At 32.3% G+C, this 22,753-nt stretch overlaps 1 protein-coding gene across 1 annotated transcript; it reads right to left on the reverse strand.

Moving 5' to 3' along the window:
• Positions 1-6,870: 6,870 nt before the first annotated feature.
• LOC108454020 (glucan endo-1,3-beta-glucosidase 13) lies at positions 6,871-9,346 on the reverse strand. The gene is made up of 3 exons (XM_017752312.2): positions 8,816-9,346; positions 7,408-8,721; positions 6,871-7,088 (listed from the first exon to the last, which is right to left on the reverse strand). The coding sequence occupies exons 1-3, from the start codon at positions 8,874-8,876 to the stop codon at positions 7,054-7,056; spliced, it is 1,410 nt and encodes a 469-aa protein (XP_017607801.1). The 5' UTR covers positions 8,877-9,346; the 3' UTR covers positions 6,871-7,053.
• Between the last annotated feature and the right edge of the window lie 13,407 nt (positions 9,347-22,753).

A 22,753-nucleotide genomic window follows, 5' to 3' on the forward strand; every position in this document is an offset into this window, starting at 1 on the left:
AAGATTGATGCAGATTTAAGAAATACTCGTGATTAGTGATCAAGGAAGGGTTGTTAAGGCTTGTCGTTCAAGGTAAGGCAAAGGTGAGATTTTCAGTTTTTGGTAATCGTATTTGATAAGTGTGTAATTAATCGTTGAGTGACATCGTTTGTAGGTTCGTGGCTAAGGAGATCGCGACACGTTTTAGTACCAGGTGTGTACAAACACTCTACACACACAGTAGACTAGCAAATCCTGAAATGCCGAAAAGCCAAAATACCGAAAAGCCAGAAGTTTGGCTACAATAGTCTTGCGAGTGCGCGAACACTCGTAAGGGGGGAAACCGATAGGTTATCAGAGGCCCCATGAGCAATTCCATGGACTTGGGCCGAGTATTGGCCAACCGGGCCAGAATGGGCTGTAAGGCCCATAATAAGCAAAATTAGCAATTTGATACTATGTGATAAAAAATCATATGATTGCATAACTATGAATGTGATTGAGCCCGACGGGCCATATGAATGTGATTGAGCCCGACGGGCCATATGAATGTGATTGGGCCTGATGGGCCATGTGAATGAGATTGGTCCTAAAGGGGCCAAATGAATAAGTGTAGATCTGTTAGTGTTTAGTAAGGGGTTGTGGACCTAGTTTTTGGTAACTACTCAATCAGATATAAAACTTAAATAATTAACTAATTGCGACCGTGGACGAGTCATAAGGTTAAGGTGTGGCAATAGGTATATACATGTCTAGGATTGGATCTAGGGAGAGCTTGGTACTTAAGCGGTCTTAATGACCCACCTCCTCTTCTTTGGAATCCTACCTGGTGCATAGTATCTGTTCACTTTAGCCAACGAGAACTTGTTAACGGACCAAGGTAAGTAATAAACCCATAATAAAGAGAAATTACCGAAATGTCCCTAAGGGAAAAAATGACTAAAATACCCCTATGTGTGGAATGTAAGATGTAACACCCCGTACCCGAGACCGTTGCCGGAGTCAGACACGAGGGGTTCACAGACTAAATTCACTTATTTTTACAGTCCATTTAAAAATTTTCAGACAAGCTGGTTACTGCATCATTGTCGCCTTAAAAATTATATCTTGAGTTTCAAAACTCGAAAACAAGTTTCGTAAATTTTTCCTGAAACTAGACTCATATATCCATCTACAATTTTTTTTCTAGAATTTTTGGCCGAGCCAATTAGTACAGTTTATTAGTTAAAGTCTCCCCTGTTTGAGGGTTCGACTACACTGACCTTTGCGCATTACGACTTGGATATCTCCCTGTACAGGGCTTCAATACTGATTTCGTTTGTTTCTAATGAAACTAGACTCAAAAAGGAATCTATACATATAAGTCATGACTTCTAATTATCTCTGGTTAATTTATGATGAATTTCCAAAGTCGGAACAGGGAATCCAGAAACCGTTCTGGCCCTGTCTCACGAAAACTTAAATATCTCATAATATACTGTTCATATGATCATTTCGTTACTTTCTTATGAAAATAGATTCATCAAGGTTCGGTTACATAATTTATTAACTATTTAATTCCATTTCTACTATTTTTAGTGATTTTTCACATTCACGTCACTGCTGCTATCAGCATCTATTTTTGAGGTAGACTTTACCTATTACATGGTTTCCATGATTCAACTAGCCCTTTTGCATGAATAGCACAAAATATGATCATGATTAACCATTCCAATGGCTAATCGTTCCCAAACATTTCCATACCTCTTAATGAACATCATACAAGACGATTATAATACTAAGCTCAAAGTGTATATAAGCCATTTTCGCATGGCTATCCAAATTTATACAAAACCAAAGGGTCTATGACCAACAACAAAACGGGTAGTCCTATACATGCCATTTCAAAGTTCAACCAAAAGTGTACCAAAGGGGCTTTGATAGTGTGGGCGACTTCGACTTCAATAATCCCGAGTCCGATAGCTGAAGAACCAAAATCTATAAAACAGAGATTTACAGAAGCGGAGTAAGCATTTAATGCTTCGTAAGTTTTGAGCCATAAAATTTGACACAACTAAAATGTAGCATTCATATGGCTAAATGGATAATTTGACATGCACAAATTCTCAATATCATACTTACTTCACATTACCAACCCTTATATTCACACACAAAAGATCAACATAGCCAAAGGCCGGTAGCTCATTTATCGATTTAGCGAATACTTATTTGTAAGGCATCAACTAATTCAAAGCACATACGAAACATACCTCATCGCTGGGATTTTACGAGCGTATTAATTGAAACTATTACAGCAAGGTCGCTCATTCCCAAGCCAAGTACCTTCGGGATTTAATCGGATATAGCTACTCGCTCGAATGCCTTCGGGACATAGCCCGGATATAGTAACTCGCACGAATGCCTTTGGGACTTAGCCCGGATATAGTAACTCGCACAAATGCCTTTGGGACTTAGCCCGGAACTAGTCACTAGCGCAAATGCCTTCGGGACTTAGCCCGGTTATCACCCAAACATTCATGCACATATCAACAAATCATGACACATTTATATTCCATTTTCATAATCAGAGTTCAAACACAAGTCACGTATTAAGCAATCCCATTTTCGGCTCACTAGCCACATACAAACAGCATGGTTTAGTTTGCTTTATGACACGATCTCTATGCACATACGGCTACCCGTCACACGTATAGACAAATTAACTCAACATAAAATTCAAGTAGAATCATCATATCACTGTATATTTGTTATGCTCATACGTCATGACTTAATCAAATCGTAAACTAAGTCTCGTTACTCGAAAACTTACCTCGGATGTTGTCGAACGATTTTGATGGCTATTCGACCACTTTTTCCTTCCCTTTATCGGATTTAGATCCCCTTTGCTCTTGAGCTTAATTTAAACAAATAAATTCATTTAATTATTTTTCACTTGGGCAATTCCATTCAATACATGTATGTCATACAATTTAAGTACAATGACCTTGCTCAATACTATTTAAACATCATGCATTACCAATTTCATCAACACCATCTAACTTCATATAGAAACACATATCGTCAGAGGTCGGTACACAAGTCAAATGCATCATTTAAATTGTCAAAGTCCACAATTTAGTCATATTTCTCTATCATAGTTTCTTCACTTAAACCGAATTAGCAAGCCCATGTAGTCCTTGGCCGAATGCTATTTAACCCAAGTCATCAAGAATTTCATTATTTAACACCTTAGATATCCATAGCTAAATAGGTTATTTGTACATACATATATATACATAAGTGCATAGATACTATGTTACTAACAATTATTTCCTTGCTTAGCAGCCGAACCAATATACACATTACTTCATATCTACTCGTCACGTTTTCTCTACTTAAACCGAATTAACTTGCACATAAGGTCCTTGGCCGAACCTCACTAAAAACAAGTCAACCAAAATCTTAGTATTTATCTTGTGTATAACCTTATTTACCTTCCAAAAATCACAAAAACATCAAACTCTTAATGTTTATGTACAAGGTCGAATCTTAACATGATCCAACCTCCAACTCATTCCTTTCAACAACCAAAACCGAATGTTCAAGCCATCACCGAGATTTCAAAATTTTTGCCATGGTTTGTGTAAGAAATTAGCTAATTAACTAGAAACAAGTTTAAAACTTAAGAATTTAACACAACATACTAACCTCCCTTAAGCTCAAGGTGACCAAACCTCTTTTTCCTCCTTTCAAACCGCCAAGAAGAACCAAAGGATGAAGCCTTTCCTTTTTTTTTTTTTTTCTAGTTTCGCAAAATGGGGAACAACCACACACTTTTTTTCTTTGTTTTCATCATATTCCTTTCATTATTTTATTCCCATGCTCCTTATTTTATCATACCTCCCATGAAACACTAACTTAACATGTTTATGACATGTTTTTGCCCATCACACTTGGTCCACCATACTTGTCATGGCGGCCACTACTAATTAGGGGAAATTGACATGCAAGTCCCCCTTTTATTTCATGCACTAATAGATCCTTATGTTTTGACCTATCACATTTCAAAATTTTCTCACATAAGTCCTATTTACTAAAATTCACCTACAATTAAACAAAATTCAAATATGAAATTTTTCACACATGCATATATACATATAATAAGCATCAAATATGACAGCTAATTATTTTTATGACTCGGTTTTGTGGCCCCGAAACCACTTCCCAACTAGGGTCACATTAGGGCTGTCACATAAGATTTATGGATGTTACATGTATACCTGTTGCATTCATATCACAGTCTGATTAGGTTGCAAATGGGTTGGGATTTATGGAACGGAGGAAGAATATGAGGATCGCATAGTTGTTTGACGACCGTGGATCCACCGGTGGCTTTTTAAGCCTAATATATGAGTAGCAGCTTGCTGCAACGTTAGGTAGTACCGCAACCAGGCTACCATTGGAGTGTATCGGTGGGTGGGTCGATATTTAATCCCCACATAGTGTGTATCGGGGGATGGAGATGGTGTGTAGCGGTTGGATGGGAAGGATTCATGCATATTTGATTGCTTTACATCTATTCTGATATTGAATTGGGCTTAGGCCCAAAAAGACTTGCTATTGCATGCTTTACTATTTGCCAAGGGTTGTACACACTGAGTTTTCGAAAACTTACACACTGAGTTTTCGAAAACTCATTCCCCCCTCTTTTATTTTTCTCAAGTGATCCTCAGTAGGTGGTTCGATGGTTGGAGGGACTCCGAGGTGGCCAGCTAGCAAGACGACTTGGACCTATTTTCTTAAGCATATAATTTCTAGTATTTTAAGTTATTTCAGTCTGGATTGTAATAAGGCCTATTCGCTAGATATTATTTCATTGTCATTACTATGCTTTGAAACTAAATACAAACTAAATGTTACTTAATTTTCTCTTTTGAAGGGTTTTCAATGAAAACAAAGTTTTCGATAAAACACTTCAATGTGACACGCTGGATCCGGCCATAACGTCTTGGCCGGGTTTGGGGTGTTACAGATATTCTAAAGGCTCACCGGTTCAATATCACAACCTCCAAAACAGCTCGCAAACTTATGTTCCTGGCTCATAGTATAAAGGTTAATTGAGTTAAAATCACAACCTTCAATTATTTGAATTAGTTGATTTAAGATCAAAACTGATATCGTATAATCTTCTTTAAGTTCGCTAGCCTATAATTTTTTTCTTCTGGCAAATATAGTTCACAGTATTCTGCATTACAATTCTTGACTCTTGTCCCACACTATTGGGCAACAAATTTTATTCAATAAAGTTTCAAGTTAAAACTTATATAGTAAGCCCCAAATTAAACACATTATAAGTGTAAGCTTATCTCAGAGGAGTCACTTTATAACTCTTCTTTGACAAGATGAGAGAATAAATTGTTATATAATTATAATAAAATAAAAATGACCCGACCCGGAGTTCGAACCTAATATAATAAAATGAAACCCTAAACCCCAAAGTAGGGGGGCTCCTACTTCCGTTGTTCTCCAAAACAAGAGAACATCTTCTTTTTTTTTCTTATTTTGAGACCTCCATCTTTACTTCTATTAATTATTTATATCAACAAAATATCATTGAATTTATTTTTTTTTTGTATTTTTGAGGTAAAATAGCGCATATATATTATATTTATATATTATCTACATTGGGTTCGAAAGGTTCCCACCTAAAATAGGGTCTAGGGTTAGTAGAAACCCCCCCCCCATTACATAAACACACTTCCATGTTTTGAAGCAAATTCGAGGGTCAGAAGATGCCCCCATTACATTGGTTATTTGGGCAAAACAAGGAATGAATTTAGTTATGTTGTCTGCTTCCTTCCTATATAAGCCAATTTGATTATCAAATTGTGGTTTTAAATCGATATTAATAATACTATAAAATATAAGTTCAAATGTAATAAAATATGTTTATCATTTTATTTAAACTTGTTTTTAATACTTATTTCAAAAAATTTTTTTTTCAAAAGAATATTGATATAGTAGATTTTAATCATATATGTGTTATTTGACACAATATTTAGAATTATTCATCGTTCTTTCCTAACATATTAATAGGAGGATAATATACCTCAACACATCCGAACTCACGTCTTCTTACATAAATAATAATGCTCATGTCAATCGAATTAATACTTAATTACTAGCCAAAACTTAAAATTAATTCTTCTCTTTTATTTAAATTTTTAATTTAATTATTGACATTATATTTATTTGTTTGCTCAAATTTGACTTACTTATGACGTTAGTATGATTCCATGTAATTAAAAACTTAAAATTTATTTTGATGATGATGTAGTCGATTTTGAGTAACCTCATATTTTTACTAGAGTACATCAACCACAAAAAAAATTATTTTTAATATATAATAATTTATTTAACGTTTGTTAAATTAATTAATGTAGACATATTCGTGAATTATTATGTGAATACCACAACAATAGATAATTCAATTTTTCAAAAAATTCAAAAGAAAATCCAAAGAAAAATAAGTTCATAAAATTATTTAAAATTTTGTAAAAAAATTATAATTCTCTTAAAATATATATTAAATTTATTTAATTAAATTTATTTAATTATTGATGTGACATCCACATGGACAAAATTAATATTCTTTCATCTAATTAAGTTATTTAATTAAAAAATACAAATTTAAATGTTAAAAAGAAGGTTAGGTTATTACACCAATTTTGAATTAGCATTTGAAAATTTTAATTCAATCTTATACTCAAATACAAATAAATAAATTTGTTTCTATTACATAAATAAATATTATAAACTAAATACTATAACATGAAATAAAAAATAAAATAAAAACTAAACGCATCTCACCGGAAATAACGTGAGAAAAAGAAAACCATTGTTAGAGTAGAGTAGTAGTAACGAATTGATGATTAGATTGAAAAGTAAAGTAGGAATAGAATAACATATTTAGAATCCATTGATTTATACACAAAGGTAGTAACTTGCTAACAAATCCAACTAAAATACACAATAATACTCCCCACCCTAAAAATTCATGATTTCATTCTGCCACTCCTTTCTTCCTTATCTCTTTCAGTATCCCGTCGGAAATTCGCAATCACCATACTCTGCAAAATTAAACCAAATATTTGCATTAAAATGGAATCCATAGGCCCAGCATTATTACCATTAATGTTTTTATTATTTCCCACTGCACTGCGGCCCCACACCACGTCAACTTTTGAAAGATTCCAATTTTACTTTCACCCCTAATCACGTGGATTTTTTTTTTCTTAACCTGGCGTGCACTGTGGACCACCCACTGTGCACGTTAGTAACTCCCCACGTTACATCTCCCTAACGTGGACCTTGTTAAAAACAGTTTATATGCAGAAAATAATTTAATATGCGCCGAATTAAAGAGGGAGAGAAGGATAGAATACGCACTAGGGGGTTGGGTGACGACGTAGGCCGCCCCGCCAAAATAACACGTCCCCATGTGGCGTCCGTTCTTTTGATAATAACTGTTGAAAGCGAACGAAGCGTGGGCTTCCAGGGTGTTGGGATCGTAACACGTGGCACCTGGTTGGATCGGATGGCAATCTGCACCTCCTTCACCGCAGGCGAAATCTAGAGCTGCCTGCAGCTTCTCTTTTCCAGCTTCACCGTTCGCAACGCACCACGTGTTCCCCGTCGTACTCTTCGACACACCCCCTTTTCCTCCGTTGACGGGTTGATTCCCGGCCACCGGCGACCGCCTGTCATGGTAATTCTTCAACCCTTCTACAGTGAAAGGGATATCGTAAACTTTTTCCTCGGTCGGGTAAAAGAGGCCGTAATTTCGTTCGGATGTAGGCCCGACTTTGTTGTTTTCATTAAAAAGGGCAAACAGATAAACGGTGAGATCTGCTTTGGGTCTCAAAGGGGTCCCACCGCCGGTCAAGATCCGACGGACCAGATTCCCGTTATAAGCGGCGGCGTTTTCGACACTAGCACCGATCTCATTCTCATCCCCCTTGGAGGGCCAACCCGTTTCCGTCACAACCAATCGAATATCATCATATTTCAAAGCAGACATTGCCGCGAAAACGGCATCGATTTGAGCATCGAAAAGACTAAAATACCTCAACCCGTTACCCGCATCCACCACACCCGGGTTCTCCCTAAACAAAGCGTAGTCCAAGGAGATGACGTCCGTGTTTGACTCATAAGCAAAGAAAGGATAAGCATTGACCATAAGGAAAGACCCGGTTTGGCGGAGGAAATTCAACATGGGTTTAAAAACGGGTTCAATGAGTTCGGGTCGGAAAGATCCGGCAGAAGACGGGTAAGAGTTTTGGAGAGCGGAAAGGGCAATGGGGGAAGAGATTTTAATATCCGAGTGAAGGTTGGACTTAACCAAAGCTTGGTGGATATTCTTCATGGCGGGTACGAGGAACTTAGTCGTATTGTGGGGGTCCACGAAGACTTCGTTACCGACGGCAATGGCTTCTATTTCAGTGTGAGGGTAGTAAGCGGCGACGTTTCGCTGGACCCAAGAGTTAGCAAAGGAAGTGCTTTTAGCAGCGGCGAAGAGTTGCTCGTTTGGGAGGTCGACGGTGACCTTGATTCCGGATCCAGATAATGCATGGAGAACAGCCGGGTCAGTGTCGTAGACTTTGACACGGTTTAAACCATGGGATTTAAGTAGTTCCACTACTTTGGTAGCTGAAGGAAGGTTGTTGGCAATTCTTCCGTAGTTTACTCCAATAGAACCACAGTCTGCAAAATGGGAAAAACAAATGCATCACCCAAGAGAAACAAAAAAAAAAAACAACCATTTTTTAAAAAAAAAAAAGACCAAAATGTTGGTTACCTGCAACAATGAAGAGAGCAGAAATGAGTAAAAGAGAGAAAGAAGCCAAAATGGGCACCATTGCTCTGCTCTATGAATTTTTTTTTTTTTCCCACTGAGAAGCAGAGCAGAAATGAAGTGAAGAAGAGGAAGAGGAAGAGGAAGATGAAGAGGAAGAGGGAGTAGTGGGAGTTCAACGGTAGGGTTTTGAGGAGTGTATAAAAGAGAAAAAGAGTGGGGAAGATTAGGTGTGTAATGTGAGAGTGAATAGTGTGTTTGAGCAGATCGAGATGGTGGGGGTGGGACCTGGGTGTCAGAAGAAATTGACAATAACCAGAGAGAGAAAGAGAGAGATGCGGGGCGTCAGAGTTTGCACGGACCACGATTCCCTCCACTTCGGTAATCTATATTAACTATTGGCTGCATCGAAAATCGTATGGTGTTTATACTACTATTTAAAATTTTTATGTTAATTTCTATACAACATTCTCGTTCTTAGAAAATTAGTGAGAGAACCTTAGTCAGAGCTTTTTAAGATGAAAAACATGGCTTGAATTGGGTAAACACAAGACTACTCCATCCCACGTGGCCCTACTTTCTCTTCCCAGTACGTTTTGCCCTCAGCTGTACAATTCCTATGCTACTCACCTTCATCACCCGCAATGTGTCACCCGTTGTACATTTCATCCACGTTTACCCTTTCATTTGATTTACTAATCTTCATGGTTTTTAAAATCAAATTCCTCATATTATTATTATTTATTCCACCATCGGTTCAATTTTAATTAAATAATTTATTTTAATAATTGATTCAATCAATTTTTATCTTAATTCAATTAAAATTAAAATTTTATTCAAAAATTAGTTCAACTCATCCCGTTCCTAAATTTATGGATTTGACTAACTAATTGAATTTGATTCCGATAAGTAACAACTATGATAATTGTAGAATTTTTAAATTTAATAAATGAGATTAAATTCTGTTTTGATTTATTTTTAAAATATAAATTAAAGATAAGTGATAATTTTTATCTTATATGTGAAATTAAAGATAGTTATCTACGTATATAAAAAATATTTATCCTCTATTTTCTATTTTATATAAAAAAATAAGTGATAATGTTTTAAAATATAAATTACAGATAAGTGGTTAATTAAAGTGTATCGAATACTTATTTTCTATTCATACAAAATTATTTTAAATTTATATGGAATATTAATATTTTTACCTAATATTATAATTTAAAAGTTAAAATATGTTATAAGTCTATATATTCTTTTAAAATTTAAAACTCAACCTCTATATTTTTATTTCTAAAATTTAATCTATTTAATTTTTAAATTTTAAAATTCAAGTCCGACAATTAATCATATAAAAATTATTGTAAAATGCAAATTTAAATTTTATTGCACACTTTATTTATTCATTTTAATCTTTTAAATATAATTAAAAAAACACAAGGTAATTTTTTTACCAGGAATAAATGTAACGAATATTATACAGTTTTAAAAGTAATTTTATTCCATAAAAATATTAAAAAGAAAATAACAATCTAAAAAGTAATGATGATGGCAGGTGGTATGGTGAGATTAGGTGAATGAGGTGAGTTGGACTTTAATATTAAATACTCCATTTTTTAACGTTTGGTCTGCTTAACTGGAATGCCATACATAATAACCTAATCATTCTGTTTTCTCTGTTTTGTAGTGAAACCGCATCTAAATTTGTGAAATTACAAACAAAATGAAAATTTACTTCTAACAAAACTTAATCTCCCATATAATACTACTAGATTTAATTTTTTGTGTTATAAATTATATAATATATAAAAATAACGTGTTATAAAATATTACCAATTTAAAAATAGATTGGACTGGACTCCTTAAATATTTAAGCCCGAGCTGGGACCATATTTTAAATGGGACTAATTTTTTTGTCCAAATCTATTTTTCAAACTTAATATTTTTACTTAAACTCTTTTAAATTTCAAACTGACCTTTTAAAATTTGAGCAAGTAATCAGATCCATAAATAAATCTAGTGAAAATCTATACTAGTAATTGAAATATATGCAAGGATAACTAATTATTTAAGCTCCAAATTTTAATTAGATTTTTTAAAAAATCAATTAAGTTGTTAAATAATATTGTAAATGATGAGGATCTATGGAAGATAAAGAATGTAAATGTATACAGTAAATAATGAAAGTGAGATTTTAACTTATAAGTAATATATAATGTGAATATGTGGTGTTTACGAAAATATAATAATATGCAAATTGATTAATTTGTAATATAAATTTGCAAATAATTAAATATAAAATTTATTTTTTACTTCGTAAAATTTTAAAATTTTGTATTATAATAAATTGAATTCAATAATCTTTTGCACCATCCCCTTCAGAAGTTAGACCATCAAGATTATGTACTTTATGCTTATGAGAGCCAAAATAAGAAGATGGGCATGTGTGCATGAGGCTTGAGCCCAAAAGCTTAGTTCAGTTCAAACGAAACGATTCTCTCCCCTTGAGTGTGATACTAGGTTCAAATCGATTTTGCTTTTCACATTTCTCATTTATTTTATTTGTATTGTTTTAGTTAAACAAGGTTACTTAATTTCCTAACTAAATCATATTTTCTTAACGTTAACTGACAATATCAAATATTTTCCCAACCGTTATGTTTTCCTATTTTCAGCATGCATGGTACCTATAAATTCCATCAATTTATTCTTTACCTTCTCTTTAAAACACTCTTTGGTTTCTTAAAAGTTTTATTCTACGATTTTAGTCGAGTATTTAATTGGCTTATTCTTCCTTATTTCTTGTTTTCCTACCGGTTAACAGAAGTACTTATTGAATCTTGGGGGATATGCTAACTCAGGTAGCAATGCTAACTTTTTTACCCTTGGATTTCTAACAATCTTTTGGATAGATGGATCACAACGTTGCTATAGTTATTCCTACCTCAGTAGACATTTCTGCCAGCTTCCTCACTAATCACCCTTCGACCAATGTCGTACATATTCCCCCACTTCGATAATGCCTGTTGTATCGTATGTTAAATCATTCTCTAATTCTCTAAGATCGAATTTTTTTTACAAGAATAATTTCAAGAACTGGTAGGAACGTATATTTTCTGTCCTTGACATGCATGGAGTGACTTTTGCTCTAACCGAGAAACCTCGTTTAACACCTCAAATAAGTAGGTTGAATTGTGGGTATTTGGCAACAAGGTATGTAGACACACAATAATTTCTAAGCTTTCAAATGAACTTTTTTATGTTTACTGTTCGTACGAGGGAGTGAAAGAGATTTGGAGTACACAGCCGATGATGGTGGCAAATAGAAGTATTTTATAGTTAAATACTACCGATGGGGTATTTCTAATAACAAAGACATCAAAATGCAAATGAATGAGTACCGCAAACTTTTAGAGGATTTGAAAACTGAGAAAATCATTTTGTTGGAAGAGTTTATGGCCAATTTGCTAATCAAAACCTTTCTCTAGCAAACTTAATCACACATATATGATGTCCACTAAACTAACTAATAAATCAACTAAGGCAACTGCACCTATCAATTAATAGTTTAGTTATGGTGAGCACAAATATCGTTCCTTCAAGGACTACAATTACTAGTAATTATCTTCTTCCTTTTATTTAACTTAATAATTCAAAAGATGGATTAAAACTAAAATTAACTGATGAATGCACCTAATAGCAAAACACAAAAATAATCAAATACTTGAACTATGGAAATTTAATCCTCCTAATCTTAAATACTTGAAAGTGTAAGGGTGTCTTGCTCAAGTCATGTTGCCTGAGCCTAAGAAAAGGAAACTAGGTTCTAAAAATTCTGATCGCATGTTCATTGGTTATGTTGAATATAGTGCTACATACAAATTTTTAATTGTAAAAGTGATGTGCTTGAGCATAATACTATTCTTGAAACAAAAAATGCTTAAGTTCTTTGAGCATATTTTTCCATTAAAGATTGATTACTATTCTCATGCACCTATCTTACAAAATAACTTTAGATATGAGGATTTAAGAAGGTCCAAAAGACCTAGGATTGAAAAATCTTTTGGAAATGATTTTTACACATGTTTGATAGAAAATGATCCATTAACTTTTTTTGAAGTAATATATTTTTTCTATGCTCCTTTTTAGAAAGAGGCAATTAAATCGAGCTTGATTCAATCTTTCAAAATAAAACTTGAAAATTGGTTTATTTACCACCTAGAGCACAACCTATTGATTGTAAGTGAATTTAAAAAAAAAAAATACAAACTCGATGGTTCTATTGAAAAATATAAAGCTAGACTAGTAGCACAAGTTTTTTTCATAAAAACAAAACATTAGTTATTTTGATACTTATGCTTTAGTAACAAGGATTTCTTCAATACGTATTTTGATTACCTTAGCTTCTATTCATAAACTTTTTGAACACCAAATGGATGTCAAAATAGCCTTTTAAATAGAAAATTAGAAGAAGAAATTTACATGAAACAACTTGAAGGATGTGTTGTCTTAGGTCAAGAATCTAAGGTTTGTAAACATTTTATATTCTTGTATGGTTTGAAATAAGCTCCTAAACATCGGCATGAGAAATTCAATCAAACTCTAATAAATGATGGTTTTTCTCAGTAGAAGTAGATAAATGTGTATATACAAAGCTTGTTGATAGTGATAGTGATTATATGTTTATATGTTGATGATATGTTAATTTTTAGTACTAAATATGAGTTACTACTCAAGACAAAGAGATCTTACTTCTAAATTTGACATGAAAGATATAAGGGAAGCAAATGTTATATTGGGTGTTAAGATCATAATTAAATGTGATAGCTTGATGCTATCACTAAAACATTATATTGAGAAACTTCTAAAAAAATTTGAACATTTTGATGTTAAACCAGTAAGTACTCCTTATGATGCTAACACTCAATTAAAGAAAAATAGGCGTAAGCCTATTACTCAGTTAAAGAAATGCGAGCAAGGGAAACCAAACTCAATCTCAAGTAACTACACTACTTAACCACTAGGTCAAATCTCATTCTTGTTTAAACTCTTACCACATTTATTTTTAAAATAAGGCATTACATCTACTAGGATTTGGAGCAAAATTGCACAAAATAAAAATGATACGAAGGAAAAGATTTAAACTTGGGTTTCAAGGATGAATTCACTAACTCTTAACCGCCAAGCCAGTAACTCTTTTTTTTCCACAATCGCTCAAACATAACTTTAAAAGTAAGAACAAGAAAACTTTTAGTTCACTAACCCAATTTCTTCTAACCCGATTTTTGGGATGTGACACTCCTTGCTTGCAAATTGTTGGCTTACGAACAACTCTTCCAATTCAGAATCTACCACCAACCAGAGAGAATGTATTATATTTTGGTATTCAAGGAACTCGGATGCATACGCCACATCAGGACCTACGCTCAACATGTGGATCTCAGGGTCATTGTGTATGACAATGCCATAAGTAGGAACCGAAGTGGCATATAAATCATTATCCGCACATTTGTTGTCGATATCATCTGAGACTTCAACTAGACTGGGTCACTAAAATTTTCACCCTCATGATCAGAACGACTATCATTACCGCATCTTTCTTCACCATCTACATGAGTACCAACCACCAACTGATGTATCTGTAAACGAGGACTTGTATTATGGTTGTTATACATAGTAGCAGCATTGTGTGGATTCTTGGCCCATACCGATGTCGATCCATAACTGCACGGTTCTGCTCATCCAACATTCAGATCAAAGTCAAAACTGTGTACAAACGATCGCCTATCGACAGACAGGGGCGAAGCCAGAAAATTTTTTTAGGGGGGGCGGATAAAATTTTAATTTTTTATAGTTTATATTTTTATAATTTGTAAAGGATTAAATTGAATTTTTATAATTTTAGGGGGGCAAAGTGCAATTTTACCTTTACTAATTTAAAATTTTTAAAAAATTTCAAGAGCCTAAAATGAAATTTTCCATTTTAGGGGGGGCCAGGCCCATGCAGTCCCAGCTACGCCTGTCGACGACGCCTCGTAACCTCCGTACACAAGTCTTGAACTCCATATTGTTGGTTTAATAGAGTGACATTGTAATGACCCAAATTTTACGGTTATCGGGAAAGTAAATTTTCGGATCTCCATTTCTAAAAAAATGGATTCGTAAATATTTATTAAAAATATTTACTGAAATCAATTGAGTGGTTAATTAGACTTTAATTAAGTAAATTTAGCTTAATTAAGAGTAATTAATGGAAAGGATTAAATTGAATTAAGTGTGAAAATTTAATTATAGAATAAAGAAAAGTGAAGGGACTAATTAGGCAAATAAGTCAAAAGGGGTGACAAATGTATGGTTAAAATAAGTTAAATGTGTACAAATATAAATGGTACACATGTATTATACATGTGTATTTACTTATTATATAAGTAAAATAATAATAATTAAATTATATTATATTAATATTATTTTAAATTAATTAATTAAATAAATAAAAGTTATGACAAGTGTAAGGTGATAAATGAATACATGTGTATTAATAAATATACACATGTATAAATAATAAATATTTTAATATTTTAATAATAAAAATAAAGAAATGAAATAAAAAATAAATGAAATAAAAGAAATGAAAGAGGAAAACAAAGCAAACGAAATAGAGAAGAACAGGGAAGAAAGAAAGCAAAGAAAGAAAAAAAGGGAAAAAAGGGAAAATCGAGGTTTTGAAGCTTTAAACTTTAATAGGTATATCAATTTAGCCCTTTTTACTTAATTTTGATGTTTTAAAAGCTTTAGAACAAAGTTTTGATGAAATTAAGTTGATATTTTGAAAGTTATTAGATTTCTAAATATTGTTCATGTTGAGTAAAATGATGAATTAATGGCTAAATTGATAGAAATTTAAGTTAGAAATGAAATAAGGATTGAATTGTAAAGTGATTCATAAGTTTTATGCTTTAAGGACTAAATTGAAAGAATTTTGAAATTATGGTTTTATGATGAAAAATAGATAATTATGTCTAAGTTTGGTTAAAATTGAGTAGAAATAAAGTATGAATTAAGATAGAAAAGTAAGTGAATTTAGTTAGGATTAAATTGAAATTAAAAGTAGAAAATCAACATTTTGCACTAAGACTGTTTTGGACAGCAGCAGTAGTCTAAGTTTGAAAAATCACCAAAAATTGTAGAAATTGAATTAAAGTATGAATAAAATATTGAATTAAATATTATTGAGTCTAGTATTTTATAAAAGAAACGGTATAAGCAATTGAATTGTAAATTATGAGATATAATGAATTTTGTGAGACAAGGTCAGAATGAATTCGAGTTCCCCTGTTCTAAATTTGGAAAATCACCAAAAATTGGAGAAAAATAATTAGAGGGTTAAATTTATATGTTTAGAATCCCTAATGAGTCTATTTTTAGGAGAAATAAACAGGAATATTATCCGAGTTCTGTACTGTGAGATAATTAATTTTTAGTGAAGAAGGGTCGAAACTGTCAGACAGCAAAATAGGGGTGAATTTAAAGAATAAACTGTACTTAATGGCTAAATCAAAAATTCTGAAAAATTTTATGGTAATAAGATTTGTAGTCTAGTTTCAGGAAAAATTAACGGATCTTAATTTAGAATTCTGTAACTCAAGATATAAATTAGTAATGTATTAATGATTATGAATTGTATTAATTTCGTAGTCAATGTGGTGCCGAAAATCTCGGCTAAGAAAGGACAAGACAAAGTCAACGGGAGTTAGCTCGAAAATTACGGTTTGTATTTCTATAACCCGAACTTAATATTTAATTATTGAATTTATTATTTATTATGTATGGTAGGTGCATTGATTAAATTATTTGAAATAAAATGAATATTGATTGAAATTGAAGGGTGAATTTAATTAATAATTGTTGTATTTTAATTGAATGTTATGGTAAATAATTAAAATATGAATTATTGGTATTGTGTTTTATTGAAATAATTTGATTTGAAAATATTGTGAAATAATTATGAACATGTGTTTATTGTGGAATTTAATTATGTGAAAATGAAAAGTGAATTGAATTGTATTAAATTATGAATTAATGTGCATAACCGAGATATATATATATATATATTGAATTGAATGAAAATGTGTGAATATATATAATTATTGGAATGGTATATTAAGGAAAGAATTATTGAATTGAGAAAGTGAATTATAATTGATCTTTGAAATGAGATAGAAATTATCTGAAAAGTGAGTTAAATACCCTATTAACTAGTCGGGCTAGTCGGATATAGTTGGCATGCCATAGGATATGGAAGAGTACGGGTTTTGCCGGCTTACTGATCAGGCACTTATGTGCCGACTCATCGTTATCATTACCATTATCATTATCGATTCGGCACTTTGTGTGTCGAATCTTTATTCTTATCGTTATTGATTCAAAGACTTTGTGTGTTGAATCTTTATCACTTCATCTTCATTCGTTCGGATTTGTTCCGATGAGGTACTCTGTGTACCGTATTGCTACTGTTACTGTTACTGTTTTGGCTTCGGCCGATGAGGCACTATGTGCCGTACTGGTGTGTTGGTTGGATCCGTGTATCCGTCTGAGTCCAAGTCATGTTAATAGGGGTAAATAAAGGTATAAAATAACTGATTATTTTTGAATAATTGACTGTTACCGAATAATTGACTGTTACTGGATAACCAATCAATTGATCAATACTGAATAATTGGTTGTTATTGAATAATTGATTGTTACCGAATAACTGACTGTTACTGAATAAATAATTGTTCTGATTATTAATGAACATTACTGATTGATTAATTGCTATTGAAATTAATAAATGATTTGAAATTTAAAGTAGACCAAAACATTGGTTGGAAAGTGAATATTTGAATACTCATTGAGTTTGAATAGTTCAATATATATAAATTAATAAGTTTTATAATTGCTTAAGTGTTTAGATTATAGAAATACCACTGTGTGTATACTCAGAGTACGGTTTGTTTCCGTGCGCAGGTTGAGTTAAGGCTAGACTGTTGAATCAGCATCCCAGGCCGATCCCGAATTCAATGAGGTAAAGTATGTTGAGTATTGATAATGGCATGTACCTAGGATGTTTAATGAGAGTCATTTAGGTTGTAAAAGTATTGATGAAATAAGTAAATTGTGGTTGGCAACGGTATATAGTATGAATTTTGAAATTTATAAAAAAATTCGTATTGATTCTAAATTAGTTCCAAATTGAATTTACTGTTCATATTGGACCGCGAGGGCCCATTAAAGGGACGACATCTTAAAACTAGGATGAGTGTGAATATTTATTTTAATTAATGACCAGAATTAGATTGTACTGACTGGTAATGTCTCGTAACCCTGTTCCGGTGACGGTATAGGGTTAGAGGACGTTACAGACATTTTGAACGGGCTCCACATACGCTAACTCAACGAACAACTCAACTTTTTAGCATTCAAATTTTCCAATCGAGCAATAAAGTATGATCATAGTCTCCACATCTTCATCATCTATAGATTCCATCTCCGTATATTTGCAGGGATTTGACAAAATTGGAAATTTGTAGAATAGTCTGGACATCATCCTCCTACAACATCGAGCAATTTTTGCACTAATCTTTTGTTTCATATCATCAACTTTTACATGTTTATTAAACTTCATTCCTATTTGTTGGCGAGATTCAAATATATAACCAACTATCATTTGTAAAATTACCCCCTCAAAATGAACGTATACGAAGAATTGGTTATTTATCTTCGATACTAAATCTGTAAAATAAATTAAAAAACTAAAAAATATTAGCTCTTATTAAAATATATATATAGCAACAAAAATATTTTTATCAAAAAATATACCTTGCATCTCATATTACTAATTATCACTATAAAATAAAATAAAATTTACAAATAATTACAAACTAACATTATAAACTCGAACTTAATTTTTAAAGTCTAAAACGAAAAGCAAATGTTAATCTTAAAATATTGATTTTAACATCTCATTTTTTTCTCCCGATTTCTTAAACCAATTATTTTCTCTCGTATTGCTAAACAAATTATTTTTAGTTATTTTTTTTTCTGTTTTCTCCCATTCTACTAAACATTAATCTTTCTTCTTTTTTCTCTTCAATAGAAACAATTTTTTTTGACAGGGGAAAGGGGTATATATACTAGGTGGTGTACCTAACAATGTTGCGGGACCACTAGTTCCACCTAACACGTCGACGGCACCACTAAAAAATTAATTTTTTGGGGTTTCCCTTGTTTTCCCCTCTAATATCCAAATTTTTTTTTTTAAAAAATATAGTGGTGTTGTTTGACACACCGGTGACATCAATTAATTTTTTTTATCTTAGGATTTTTTTTTCCTAACAACAGTTTTTTTAAATATCACCAGTGCCGCCGAACAGACCAATGACACTATTATTTTTTTTAACACTTTGGATACCTGTATTTCAATGGGTATTTTGATAAATAAATGCAGGTGTTGTCTGACATAGTGGCGACACTAATAAAAAATTCTTTTTTTTTAAATAATGATTTTGTCATGATTGGCTGAAATGGGAGTGATGTCGTAGGTGTGTCACCAGCGGCACCGACGAGTACTATTGCAAATAACCCATTCCCGTAAATAATTTCTCCCCAACCCATTTTCATAATTAATTAATTTTTTTATGTTATTTTTATAAAAAAAAAAGCCTATAAACAGTGGCGAATCTATAAGGGTGCTGGCATGGGCCCCGACCCCCTTTAAAATGTAAAATTGTTATTTAAGCCCTTAATTTAAAAAAAATTAAATTAATAAAGGTAAAATTGTATTTTGCCCCATCTAAAATTATAAAAATTCGATTTAATCCTTTAAAATTATAAAGATATAGACTATAAAAAATTAAAATTTCATTCGCCCCCTAAAAGATTGTTCTGACTTCTCCCTTGCCTATAACTAGCATTGGAGAGACTAATTGGGCAAACTTGACTTACCTTCTTTGAGTTTATCTATTTAAGGATTATTAAGGGTTTTGGTATCGTTCATAGTGAGAGGATTTTAGTATCACACTATTGTTAACGTTTTTCCATACCAACATCCTTCAAAATTCCATTTCCTAGCTAAACTATGTATAAACTTTACATGTTTTTTAGTTTCCTAAGAGGTGGCTTGAGCTTTTGGATCTATTTTTTATTAGTAATGAACGGCTAGAGGCTAACCAATGATAGTCTTCTAAAACCTAGTGTAGGTATTACTATTGAGCTTCTTGATCTTGCAAGTAAATGAATACTTGAGACTAACCAATGATAGTGTAACGCCCCCTTTACCCGAGACCGTCGCCGGAGTCGAGCACGAGGCATTACTAAACTTATTTGAGCACTTAAACAAATTCAAACAATTTATATCACACTTTCCAGACAAGCTGTCCAACTGTGTCATAGTTGCTAAATAATTCATATCTCGAGTTATAAAACTCGAAATCCAAATCCGTAAATTTTCTCTGAATTTATACTCATATATCTACTTACCAATTTTTTCTAGAATTTTGGTCAAGCCAATTAGTACAGTTTATTATTTAAAATCTCCCTGTTTCAGGGTTTGACTACTCTGACCTTTGTGTATTACGAATCAGATATCTCTCTGTACAGAGCTTCAATGACTATGCCGTTTGTCTCTAATAAAACTAGACTCAATAAGGAATCTGTACATATAAAGTATTACTTCTAATTATCTTTGTAAAATTTATGGTGAATTTCCAAAGTCAGAACAGGGATCCAGAAATTGCTCTGGCCCTGTTTCACAAAAATTTAAACATCTCATAAAATATAGCTCATATACCTGTTTTGCTTCTTCCATATGAAAATAGACTCATCGAGATTCGATTCCATAATTTATTCATTATTTAATTCCATTTCTACTATTTTTAGTGATTTTTCAAAGTCAAACTACTGCTACTTACCGAAAACTATTTTAGTACAAATATTGTTAACTAGTTTATAACATCTTTACTTCAATTCATTCAAACTCTATACATGCCATATAAATCTTCAAACATAAAACAAAAGCTACCGGAATTGATCTGGATAGTGTGCTTTGTTGTGTTGATCCGATCTACCCACTTCACTTCAAGTCAATCTACATAAAATATTAAACACACACAAGTAAGCTTATTGAAGCTTAGTAAGTTCATAGGTTAAAAGTAATGCTTACCAAACATAATATTTCCAAACAATACCAAAACATTTACTAAAGTTTCCTGCGATTCACAACCATTGTTATAATAATTCACATAGTTGAGCTCAATAGTAACAACTACTCAATCTCTTTCATTTGGATCACTTCTCTTTTATTTCTTATAATCAAATTAGGAAACGGCTTACGAAATTGAGTACGTCGTTGCTCAATGCCACGATTCACAACTCAGAATGGTTTTCCTCATTGAAATACCATACCTACATTTTTCAACTCGGTATGGGAAATGCCATACCTACATTTCTTAACTCAGTATGGGTTTGATAATACCATCCCTACATTTCACATTTCAAGATGGATAATACCATACCTACATTTCACAACTCAGTATAGATGATACCATACCTACATTTCACACTTTGCCATGGAAAACCATGGTCTTATCCAATCAATTCATCACACGTCACGATCTGAACGTACTCAATCCTGCGTTTTCCTAATTTGCATTTCCACATTTATTCTTTCATTAACAAAATCTACACAATCCCACAACAAATTCGTATATAATAACACATTATATACTTCAATCATTCACAAATAAACATCTAATTTCAACCATATGAACTTACCCGCTAATTTGTAGAAGATATTGAAATTTTGGGACTATTCCGCAACTTTTTCTTTTCCTCGTTCTTCTTTGGATTCTTGATCTATAATATAAAATATTTCTACTCATTAGCATTTATTTGATTTCTATTTCACTTCACAATTTATGCTGTTCAAATTTCGAAATTGCACTTTTACCCCAAAATTTACAATTTTCACAATTTAGTCCCTACTCAATTCACCCATCAATTGAACTAATTTTTCTCAATTAACACTTTATTTTATCATTATAAACTATTTCAAAACCTTTTATATTCTTAATTTCAACAGCAACCTTCAATTCACAACTTTTTCACAATTAGGTCCTAAATATCATTTCCTATCAAAATCACTTAATAAAACCACCTTAATATGAAATTAGAACTTAAATTTCATAATAATTCATCATAAAATTCCCTTATCCATCCAGGGTAACTTCCAATTTCACCCATAAAATCAAAAACTAATGAATTCTACAAGTGGACCTAATTGTAAAAGTCATAAAAACATAAAATTATCAAGAAAAAGCAAGAATTAGACTCACATGATGTAAAAATATGAAAACCAGCTTTCTCCAGACCTTCTATGGCGTTTTGGCTGAGAAATTATGAAGAAAATGTCTAGATTTTTCAATTACATCATTATTTAACTATTAACTTTTATTTATTTCCAATTTTGCCCTTGTTCACATTGTTTTCTTGCTTATTTCATACCCAAACCGTCCAGCCATTAACCTTTGGGTCTAATTGCTCTTTAAATCCATCTTTTAAATACTTAAGCTATTTACTCACAATTTAACAAATTTTGTGCTATTTTCAATTTAATCCTTTTCAATTAATTAGCCATCCAAACGTTAAAATTTTCTAACGAAACTTTAATACTAACTCAATGACACTCCATAAATATTTATAAAAATATTTATAGCTCGATTTTCAACTTTGAGGTCTCGATACCTCATTTTTGACCCGCTTGACCTAATAAATTCTTTTAATTCACTAATTTCACCATTTCACAAATTCTTCTAAATTCTTACTTGACTCATAAATATTAAATTACTATCTTGTTCAATCTCATTTGTCGAATTTAGTGATCTCAAATTACCATTTCCGACA

Source organism: Gossypium arboreum, chromosome 7, assembly GCF_025698485.1.
Source record: "Gossypium arboreum isolate Shixiya-1 chromosome 7, ASM2569848v2, whole genome shotgun sequence".
Lineage (NCBI taxonomy): Eukaryota > Viridiplantae > Streptophyta > Magnoliopsida > Malvales > Malvaceae > Gossypium > Gossypium arboreum.

Bases quoted from the DNA above. Each gene is read 5' to 3' on its own strand.
- LOC108454020 (XM_017752312.2), bottom strand. From the start codon at position 8,876: ATGGTGCCCATTTTGGCTTCTTTCTCTCTTTTACTCATTTCTGCTCTC. The intron at 8,722-8,815 runs GTAACCAACATT...CCCATTTTGCAG, and splicing joins TGCTCTCTTCATTGTTGCAG to ACTGTGGTTCTATTGGAGTA. The intron at 7,089-7,407 runs GTGCGTATTCTA...TTAATTTTGCAG, and splicing joins CGTCGTCACCCAACCCCCTA to AGTATGGTGATTGCGAATTT.